General features: G+C 37.0%; 1 protein-coding gene across 1 annotated transcript; it reads left to right on the plus strand.

Annotated features, from left to right (window-relative positions):
• The first annotated feature begins 4,904 nt into the window (after positions 1–4,904).
• Positions 4,905–9,405, plus strand: LOC105216478 (pickpocket protein 28). The gene is made up of 9 exons (XM_011190989.3): positions 4,905–5,065; positions 5,127–5,327; positions 5,405–5,525; positions 5,586–5,734; positions 5,796–5,911; positions 5,985–6,073; positions 8,329–8,914; positions 8,975–9,165; positions 9,235–9,405. The coding sequence occupies exons 1-9, from the start codon at positions 4,905–4,907 to the stop codon at positions 9,403–9,405; spliced, it is 1,785 nt and encodes a 594-aa protein (XP_011189291.2).
• The last annotated feature ends 2,195 nt before the right edge of the window (positions 9,406–11,600 follow it).

The raw sequence follows: 11,600 nt of genomic DNA on the forward strand, positions 1-11,600 counted from the left end.
AAAGTATCCACTTGAGTTTTTTATATTACAAATACGATTGGTGATTGTTAATTATTAATTTCAATTTTATTGTTTTTTATATTTGAGCACTAACGTCCTAACTTACAATTAATAAAATAAAATTAACAATATTTGTGTAAATTCTATATAAATAAAATAATAATTGCAAAACAAAATCAATTTCACCGCACAATGAAAAGTTTGTCCATTTTGAGTGCACTTTTGAGGAATTAAGACCATGGGACGCCACACAACGATTGTCGAAAGAAAATTAGCCATTCATCATGCTGAACTAGGAAAATCGCAACGGAAAATTGCAGAAATACTCAATATTACTAGATCTGCTGTCCAAAAAATTATATTGAGGCATAAAATGGAGAATCGTATCTGCAACAAGCCGAAAACCAGCGAGAAAAAAATTTTCACTGAAAGAGACGAAAAGTGGTTGCTTCGACAGGTGGCCGATAATCCGAAGCTTAGTGCACCTAAACTTGCTGAAATCGCGGAGAAATATCTAAACAAAAAGTGTAACCCAGAAACCATTCGGAGAATCTTGCGTAAGAATGGTCTTCATGGTAGAGTTGCACTAAAAAAGCCATTCATCAATCCGAAAAACCGCCAAATTCGATTGGAGTTCGTTCAGGAACATGAAAAAAAAGATTTTGAATTCTGGAAGTCAGTTATTTTTGCCGATGAAAGCAAGTTTAACATGTTTGGGTCGGATGGACCAAGTAAGATATGGCGTAGGGCGAATAAGGCCTTGGATCCTAAACACACAATTCCAACCGTAAAACACGGATGTAATGGTATGGGGTTGTATGAGTGCTGCCGGCGTAGGAAATCTAGTTTTTATCGAAGGAATCATGGATAAGATGTATTATTTAAACATTCTGAAAGATAATTTGCAGAGTAGTGCCGAAAAATTGGGGTTGGGGGGAATATTCCAATTTTATCAAGATAATGACCCCAAACATAAAGCCCACATTGTTCGAGAATGGATGCTTTATAACTGTCCAAAAGTGATTCAAACAACTCCCCAATCCCCGGATTTGAATCCTATTGAAAATTTATGGAGTATTTTGGAGAAAAATATTAGAAGTCATAACATCTCAAGCATACTAACTCTGAAAAAAGCATTGCAAGAAGAATGGGAAAAAATTCAATCTTCTTACACTGAAAATTTGGTTAAATCTATTCCAAAAAGGCTCAAAGCAGTAAAGAACAATAAAGGATATCATACCAAGTATTAACCACCTACGAAAATCCTATTTTCAATAAAACTTTTATCGTGGATACTTTTACTGAGGTAGAAATTGATTTTGTTTTACAATTATTATTTTTTTATTTTGAATTTACATAAATATCGTTAATTTTATTTTATTAATTTTAAGTTAAGATGTTAATGTTCAAATATAAAAAACAATAAAATTGAATTTAATAATTAACTATCAACAATCGCATTTTCAATATAAAAAACCCAAGTGGATACTTTTGACTGTGACTCACTGTAGGTCATTCAATCAGTCATTTATTGTTATTAAATTGAGGTTTCATGTCAGGAAAACTTCTATTTCAAGTCAATGAAGTGATAGAAATCTGTTGGAAATGCTATTAATCCATCGAGGTGTCAACTGCCAACTGCTTCTACAATCGTAATTTGATATTGTTGCAAAAACACTCATATGTTAGTTGTTAATTGGCGATACTTTATGTGTCGCCACAAATTAAATGACTTTAGGCATGCGATTAGCCCGTCAGTAACAGTTGATCCAGGAATAATTGGAAGAGTCTGGCGTAAATCACCTGTGAACAGAATCCTGGCTCCACCAAAAACGTTTATCGACAATCAAGATTTTTTAAAGTCCTGTGCAGTACCTCCAGCGACTTCTTGAATATTTGGAAAATCTTCGTTATAGCGCTATTTTTTGCCGATTTTGCGACTGGTGTTTCGTTCATTTGCAATTTAGGAGTAATTTCAAGGTCGAATGTGCCGTTTTTTTTGCCTACTAACAGGTGCCTATTCCAGTTAACCTTGGAAACCTTGGAACCTTGGTGAAAATGAGTGAAATTGGTTCTGGAATTACATCAGCTCTCATATACTATATATGATGATTATCTATTGGACTTTATGCCGCATATATAGGTCATATTGTGTGTTATCTTAATAAAATTACATCAATAAATTGCGAGAGTGTAAAATGTTCGGTTGGACGTGAACTTAGCCTTTCCTTATTTTTTACAAATTGTTTTGGGCTATCGGCACAACCTTATACAATTGAACAATAACAAAAATATTTTAACAAAGCAACAATGACAACCTTCAAAATATTATTTTTTTGTTTTCTCTTTTTATATTTTTCTTGTCAACTTGAATAAAATTCTCTTATTATTATCTTCCTCGCAATTTTTTTCATATTTACTCACTTTCTAATCTTTTTCTGGCCTTCCACGAATATTTCAAGACTAAAATTAGCCAGATCGGTTGAACTTCAACAACCAATAACTTCCCGATTTTAGAAAATTTTTAATTTTCTTCGCGGAAAGTTAAAAAAGTTTAGGGGTGGACCCTTAACATTTAGGAGGATGAAAAATAGATGTTGTCCGATTCTCCACCCTAGCCGATATGCACGCTAAGATTCATGAAAATCGGTCGAGCGGTTTCAGAGGAGTTCATAACGTACACCGTGACACGAGAATTTTATATATTCGATTTATGTATGTATATAAAAATATACAGTCTAGGGGATTCACGTAAGTGAGGAATTTTCCTGTCTGTCATTCACTTGGGAGTGGCCATGAACGATTCTTTTGCATGTGGCTCAATCAGCTCACGACTTCCGGTTATTAGATCAAGTATCATCTGGGTAGCCAACAGACATCAGTTTGGAGGCGGGCAATAATGAGAAGGCGAAGCCCACTTTTGCGGCTGTGCGTAGAGTTTGGGATCTATCACATTAAAAAATTCCCTCGGTATAAGGAAACTGTGGACGGCAATTCGCGCTCCTTACGTACAACTGCAATCGGAACTATTGGCTTTCGAACAGCTGGTATGATGAGGATTGTCGTTTCGAAGTGCAATGAAAACAAGCTGCTTACCTCGCAATGTAGCAATCAAGCATATTGTTGTCTGTAGTATGTGAATTGTTTATCTGTAGTTAATTTATCACTTAGGAATTTTTATATTTTTTATTAAAAAACAAAGACAACAACTAATATTAATTCCGAATCTATATTACAAAACGGAGTTCTGATTAATCAGATTGAGTTTTAAATTCAGAATTGACAATGTTGTACCATAAATACATTACTGTAGGGTTAGGTTAGGCTATGTGGTTGCCGAAACGACGCACCTAGGCCTTTTGGAGGCCCATTGTGACACCACTGGGACTGTGATCCCTCACACTATAGTGTCATCTTTGAACCACCCTGTGGTCTTAATAAAGTGAGAAAGCTCACACAATTCGATATGAGAAACTTCACCCACATCCTCGAGAAAACCGCGTCCAATAGTTGCAATTATTTTCCTATATAGAGCCTTACATCCACATAGAAGGTGTGTAATCGTTTCTTCTTCTTCTTCCTCCTGGCAGCTTCTGCAGTAATCGTTACAAGGTAACCCCAGTCTGCTGGCGTGTCTACCAATCAGACAGAGTCCCGTTAACACCCCTACAAGGGTTCTTGTGTCATTCCGACTCTTACTCCACTCAGGCCATGTTTGTCTACTTACGGAACAAGTCGTTGATTGTTTCCATTGTGATTCAGCCATATCAACAGCATGTTTATCTATTAGGTATCTGCACGTTGCCAGAGGCATAGAAATTCCCTTTTTATTAACATCCAACTGCAATGTTGTGCCCAATCTGGCTAATTCATCTGCTACACAGTTTCCAGGAATGTCCTATGTCCCGGGACCCATTGCAGGTGTATCTTGAAATATGATGTCATTGCTATTAGTAAATCCAAACACTCTTTCACTATCTTCGATGATATTCTATGCGACTTTAAGTGATTTTAAAGCCGCTTGACTATCCGAGAATATGAATATGTGCTTAGTCGTTAGCACTCTTTTTGACAAAAAGAGAAGGCTTTCTTTAATTGCAGTGATCTCTGCTTGGAAAACACTGCAATGATCCGGTAGCCGGAAGGCGATTCTGCTTTTCTGTGAATACCCCACCTCCAACTCGTTTTTCTAGTTTTGAACCGTCTGTATAGATACTTATTTCTGAATCTTTGTCCACTTTTCCCATTTCCCACTCCTCTCTAGAGGTGGAGGATATGAGTAGGTCCGAGTTTAGATTAATATCTATAGGATTTCCGTAATATTCGGTAGAAATGGGAACTTGCCGAGTATACTGGAATGTCCCTATTGCAGTTTTGCAATAGCGACGATTCCCTCAGCCTAAGTGCCGATTTCGCCGCCTGTTGTTTGCAGAATAAATCTATAGGCAGTAAATACAGAATCGCATCTAGTGCCTGGCTCGGCGTTGTTCTGAGAGCTCCACTGATACATACACATGCCGCTCTTTGTAAACTTAATACATTACTGTAAATCTATTACAAACAACTATAAAGTGAAGAAAAGGGTGACACCGTGAGTACATGTTCTTTGTCCTTTCGAAATTATATCCTCGTATATTTCCGGTAAAATAATGAAAAGCTAATTATCGTTAGTCGATATACAAAACCATTTTGTACGGTAAACACCAGTATCTTTAAATTGCTATTTTTGTGGTTACGATATGTAATAGGGCTTTTACACTAATTAACCCTTATCGTCACGCCCCTTCACGTCAATTAGGCACAAACTTGAATGACTTCTCAAGATTTAATTATTTCAAAGTTCATTAACTCAGCCGACGTCTCTGAAACAGCAACTTAAGCACGGAAATACAAAGAGATCAAAAATGAATAGCAGTACGATTGGTGGCAAGAAGAAGCTTCACAAAACTCACAAATGCAAGAGAATTTTCGAAATTATTGGTAATTATGTAGCAAAATTTTTAGGACAAACAAATCTTCAAGGCCTCATTTATGTTGGTAATTCGCAACTGTCCATCTGGGAAAGGTAACGATAACATACGAGTATACAACAAAGTCATCTAAGAATTCTGTACAACTAAATGTAGAGCTTACTTTCTCATCTGGTTTGTCACTGTCATATCGGTGGCCATAAATTTTGCGACTAATGTGTACACGCGTTGGGAAACAACACCGGTTATTATAGCTTTGGAGGCACATACGACACAAATTCGCACCACGCCCTTTCCAGCGATCACTATCTGCAACATGAATCAAGCGCTGCGCAGCCAAACCGAACACTTTCCTCGGTAGGAGCCGTAAAACATGATGTTATTCAACAATTTCATACTTTCTTTCTTTGCTCGCTCTCTCTCTCTTTCCACAGTCATTCGCTTGGCTTTGCCATGACGCAAAAGATATGTTTTCAAGACGTTGACTATAGTCAATTTGATGACTTGAAACCCGAATCAAAGAACGACACCTTCACGAATTTCATCTGGCGCGTGGTGAAATATAAAACTTTTCAAAAGGAGTTTTTCATTTAGTGATTCCTTCTCTTTCCGCAGAACGGCCAGGCGTGCGACAATATGATCGTATATTGCCGCTTTGGCAACAAGGAGGACCGCTGTACAGACTTCTTCCGGGAAGTGCTTATGGATGAGGGAATTTGTTGTGCCTTCAATATCTTACATCCATCCTATTTATACAAGGGAACGTGGGTTATTCACAGTACTTAATTATATGCAATGTTTCAAATATCTTTTTTTATTATTTAGTTACATATTTATACGTGATTTTACGTCATCTATTGGCACCATTCCGGTGGATTGGAATTTGGAAACTGGTTATGCCGATAAATTGCCGTTATACTATTATCCGCGTACCGCCGTAGGTAGGAATAATTGAGCAGTGAACGGTGAAAATGTTGCGAAATTCCAAAATAAATGAAAATCTTTTAATTTCAGGCGCAGGTGTTACCTTGGGGTTCACTTTCGTACTTAATACTAATCTCAGCGAATATATTTGCTCGTCCACTTTTAGTACAGGGTTGAAGGTAAATGCATATACGAATTATTATTGACTTTAAAAATAATATAGTTCTCAAAATGTCAGATCCCAAATATCGTACTAATCCCAACATTTATAGAAAAAAAATTAGTAACAAATTAGTGTACTTCCATAGCCCCAGTTAGCAGTTTGGCGCCAATTGGTAATGACAAGTGAAGCCAGGTCCTTCTCCACCTGGTCCTTCCAACGGAGTGGAGGTCTTCCTCTTCCTCGGCTTCCACCAGCGTGTTCTGCATCGAACACTTTCAGAGCTGGAGCATTTTCGTCCATTCGAAGAACATGATCTAGCCATCGTAGCCGCTGTCTCTTTTTCGCTTTTTGTTCGTCGAGTCAGTCCAAAGTAGCACCTGCTGGCAAGAGTGTTCTGCATTGTATTTCCAGGCTGACATTGTTATTGTTGTTAATGCTGGTTCCCAGATGGACGAACTTATCTACGACTTCGAAGTTATGACTGCGAACAGTGACGTGCGCTGACTGTTTGTTTGATGACAGGAGATATTTCGTCTTGTCCTCATTCACCACCAGACCCATACGATTCGCTTCCTTATCCAGTCTGGAAAAGGCAGAACAAAACGCGGGTGTTGTTTCCAATGATATCAATATCATCGGCGTACGCGAGTAGCTGTACACTCTTATAAAAGATTGTACCTTCCCTGTAGCTCGAATTATTTTTTTCCAGCATCATGTTAAAGAAATCACACGATAGTGAGACCCTGTCTGAAACCTCGTTTGGTATGAAACGGCTCGGATAGGTCCTTCACGATCCTGACGGAGCATTTGGTGTTGCTCAACGTCAGCTTACACAGCCGTATAAGTTTTGCAGGGATACCAAATTCAGACATCGCGGCATAGAGGCAGCTCCTTTTCGTGCTCTGGTCATCAACCACTAGATCACATTTGGGGGTCCTACAGCAGTGTGCTCCGGTCTTGAAATTTTCTGTTCTTTCGGATCTTTTCGTAGAATTTTCGAGCACTGTTGACCAGCTTGTCAACTCTTCATACTCACGCATTTCGGCCTTTTTCTTTTTTTGTCTGCAAATGCGTCCACTTCCCTTTTCAGCTCTTAATCAATTTACTACTAAATAAAATAAGAATTTTCATTTTAGATTTCTTCAAAAAATTTTAACAATTTTTTACGAAATAAATAGGAAAATTCTTGATGTAAATTTTGTAATCAGATTAGCTCATATCCGTTTTTTTTAATTTTGTTTTACATTTTCTGTAAAGATCATATTTTAAAATTTTTCTATTCTATTTTCTATTTAATTTAAATATTTATAAATTTTTTAAGAGTGTGTCGTTCTCCCTTTATTCAGAATTACATTAATGATCATTTCAGGAAATTAATGGCCAAGGCTTTTTAAGTCTGCGAGACTCGTAAACTTTTCCAACCAATGATATCCACACGTTTTCTATTATATTGATGTCCGTTGAGTAAACACCATTTTGTCCATTAATTCAAGACTTAATCACTGGGTCACTTTTAATATGTGCATTATTATGATGGAAATACAGTGGCAAAGTTCCAAACAAATTTTGAAAATAGGGAATATCTATTTCCCAACCGTTAGATATATCTTTGCGGTTATATTAGTATTCAAAAATTGCGGTCAGTGTATACCATGGTAGAAGATGGCCCATCGGTTCTCTCAAATAAGATTTATTTTCATCCGAAAAAAACAACATAGTGCAAATTAGATTTCCATCTCTATAATCGTGTATCTCTTCGGACATCGTTAAGAGGTAATTTTTTCTGTAGTTTTAATATATATATATTTTCAAAATACGTATGTAGCCTCCCTTATAACCCATTAAACATGAATGTGTGCTAACCTGATGAAGCGTAGGGTATCAGCAGTATAACCTCTTCAATCTCTTAGTCCAGAAGCGGAGTCTACTTCGTTATACAGATTCTTGAACGAATATATTTTGATCCCTATCGTTTACTCTCTTCATCGATATATTTTGCTTAGTTGTAGATCGCATAGATCCAGATGGTAACTAGATGATAAGTAAGGCTCTAAACGACTCACTATATCACTATATGTTGTAATTTTAAGCTCTTTTCACGATTAAAAATTAAAATATATATTTATATAGAGAACTAATTTAAAAGTCATATCCTTAATCTATTCCATATCTAGCATCAAGTTATTCCTCTATAGACCATATTAAAAATTAATAAGTTTGTATGGCATCGACACTAATCAATTTAAATATTGCTATTCTTTTAACCAACAGGTGATCACTCACAATCCCATCGATACGCCACACGTAAAAGAGACGGGCTTATCCGTGCAACCAGGTTATCAACACCGTTTTCGTCTGAATATCGATAGTTCGAAGGCTCTGCCTTCTACACGTAGCATTACGCCAAAACGTCGCCAATGTCTCTTCAATAATGAACTGGAATTGCTATATTTTCGTTACTATACCCGACGCAATTGTGAGATGGAATGTGACTCTAAATATTTTCTACGTCGCTGTCAATGCATTCCATATCACATGCCACTCATCTATCCGAACGCAAGTGTTTGCACTGTGAAAGATTTCAATTGTGAAACCATTGCCGAATCGGAGGTTAACGATAAGCAGCATGTGGCTTGTAAGCGTGATTGCCTGCCGGGATGTTTTAATTTGGAATATTTCCCCACTGTTTACCGCACACCACTGGCGAATACGTCTTTTGTTTTTAGAGACGGATTCTTTAGAAACTACACGAAGAAAGAGATACACGAAAACTTCGCTTTGGTGCAATTGTACTTCTCCGATGATTTGTTTCGGTCCAAGGTTAGATCACCATATACCAGCTTTACGGATTATCTCTGTGAGTTGCATGGCATATACTACAATAAGTAGATGAGATTTAATATTTTTCTTCATTTAGCACAAACTGGTGGCATTATGAGTTTAATGGTAGGTTTTGGGGTTATGTCAGTGCCTGAGTTCTGTTACTTTTTCTTCATCCGTCCACTATTCGACTTGATATTGCGTCGAGTGCCATGTGCTGTGCGTAGAGTAACTGCGAGCAAATTTCGAAAGAGTACAAACGGAAATGCAGCTCTGTTGGGTAATAAGGTACGAACATACGTATAAAATATAGATATCTATGCCACATTCAATGATCTGATGTGATTTTATTGGCAGCAAACATTTTATGTTAGAAGACCAGCCTTGGGACGCAGGCCATTGAAGTCTTTCAATGGTTATACCAGCCAAAAGACACATAATGGCTTAATGAAAAAGATGTCAATACAAAGAGAAGAAGTTTTAAATATCGATATGGAGAAAGAAGGTTTGTTTCCGTACACCGAATGAATTGCTGAATAATTGGGAAACGTAAATACGGAAGGTGTTTATTACTTTTCGCGTGCTTGAAAACAACACAAAGATTTATTTTTCCACTCAATTTGCTTTTAGCGTAGCTCTTTTGTTTAATAAGCTCAAGCGCAATGATTTATATCACAAGTGGCCTAATAACCTAAATTATTATTTTGAAATTATAATAAAGCCACAAGTTAAACATATATTTTGTATTGGTTTTTGAATTTAAAGTCGTAGTATAATTTTGCTTTTTGCGGTTGGATACCAACCCAATATGTTTATGACATTAACTCGTCAATGTCAGACATATAGTTAGCGGCTAATTTGTTGGAATAAAACTTAACTTTTTTCTACTTTATACACTAGCGTATAACAGGCTTTCAGTGATATCAGTTTTTATAAACAATTACACATTTTTTAATAAAAGGATTTTTGTGAAATAACTCGTATTTTTCCAGAAACACGACAATTTTTTAGTGACTAGGGACATAAAAGATCTAGAGTAATTTAAAACAATTGTCGGCTACGGAAATTACTCCCAAAATTAAGCGAGGATCTATGCCTTCATTTCGAAATTTAGATGATAGCTCAGTGACAACATCGGAAGTAATTTCATACCAGCTTTTTTAAGCAAAAATTTTGTCCTGTTCGAACAATTGAGCTATGGGACTGATTAGCTGCGTCGACTCCGCCCATTTTAGCGTTGTAACGCTTCACGATTTGAGGGCATGGTACATTAATGTGCTTGCGTTCCTTTTTGTACCACCTTTGTACCACTCCAACTGGGTCTTTTCCACATTCTGTGGATACTAGCGTAACGCACTTGCTATCGAGCCATTTAACTGCAACTATATTACCTTTCACAAACTGGTTTATGTCTACTCTATTCATATTTCAGCCTTGTAGCCGAGTTCCAGGAGCTTTTCTAAAAACGGAATCGAGGTAAAGTACCGATCAAAATAGAGAAAACTCCCTTTAGGCAAATGTTTTGTCAATCTGATGACAATAGACGATCCAACTCCCAAGCCAGTGTCAGAAAAAGTTCCTGCTCCTTGGAATATTTCGAAATCGATGACGAGCCCGCTGGAAGTCGCAACAACAAGGTTCTTAAGACCTACAGGTCTCGGTTTATGTGTAACGTATTGCCGCATGGACGCCCTTCCTGTAAATGGGATCGTTTGTTCATCAATCGAGTATTCCGTAATTTATGTTGCTAGTGCTTGGCATCGAGATCTAACGCAGTCTATAACCGGCTGAATCTTAAACAGTTTGTTTTTCGGAGGCTGTAGAGTATCAACAAAATGGAGGCTGTTCCTTAATGTAAAGAATTTATCTCTGGTCATCGCGTTTTTATTTATGCTAATCTGAAGCCTTCCGACCAATACATAAAGTCCATAAAGATTTTTAATATCGGCAGCAGTAGCATTGAGGACACATTCATGCTGAGATAAGTGATACTTATTCGTGAAAAACGCGGCGTTTTGAAAATGATCTTCAGGAAAATATTTCTGAAAATACTCCATGGGTGTACCAACTAAAATATTTCCTTGATGACTTGTTTGTTGCGGGGGCGTCGAGTTAACAAAACCGACGCTCTTCCAGACTTCATCCCGAGCAGATACGCTTGTATTTACATGACTTACAGTTACTTACTTACTTTTTGGAAACTTAACGCCTTCTCCATAACTTCCTTAGCCGAGACACGTTATTACTTAATGATATTACTTTTTCACACTTGGTTATAGATGCGGCGACTAAAATTAGATGGCGACTTCGATTAAATTCTTTCTAAACATGGCAGTTTTAATGGGTTTCTTAATTTAAATGCAAAAGGTAAGTAGTGTCCGATCACTTAATAATATTTAGTGCTCCAATTTCCATTCGAATCTGAACTTCTCTATGGCGCATTTTTACATACATCTTGATAAACACTCGTTAATGCTCAAAATATGAAAAATCATTTAATACTCGCCTCCATGCAAACTTGCCACGTCCTTACCTTATGCTCATTCTAGTAGTTGATTTGGGATCAGCATATAAATCAATTTATATTTGAGCTATTTACGTTTACGTTTTCTTGTAACGTCATTTTATCATTTATCAAAGTTCCAAACCTTTTAAGCTTTAGTGGCGCTGAAAGCTTTCCCTACATTTTTAACGCGACGCCTTGGCAACCCAGCTAAGTTCGA

Source organism: Zeugodacus cucurbitae, chromosome 5, assembly GCF_028554725.1.
Source record: "Zeugodacus cucurbitae isolate PBARC_wt_2022May chromosome 5, idZeuCucr1.2, whole genome shotgun sequence".
NCBI classification, from domain to species: Eukaryota; Metazoa; Arthropoda; class Insecta; order Diptera; family Tephritidae; genus Zeugodacus; species Zeugodacus cucurbitae.

Excerpts from the sequence above, each read along its gene's own strand:
- LOC105216478 (XM_011190989.3), top strand. The coding sequence starts at position 4,905 with ATGAATAGCAGTACGATTGGTGGCAAGAAGAAGCTTCACAAAACTCAC. Across the intron at positions 5,328-5,404 it reads CAAACCGAACACTTTCCTCG|TCATTCGCTTGGCTTTGCCA; the intron begins GTAGGAGCCGTA and ends CTCTTTCCACAG. Across the intron at positions 8,915-8,974 it reads CAGCTTTACGGATTATCTCT|CACAAACTGGTGGCATTATG; the intron begins GTGAGTTGCATG and ends TTCTTCATTTAG.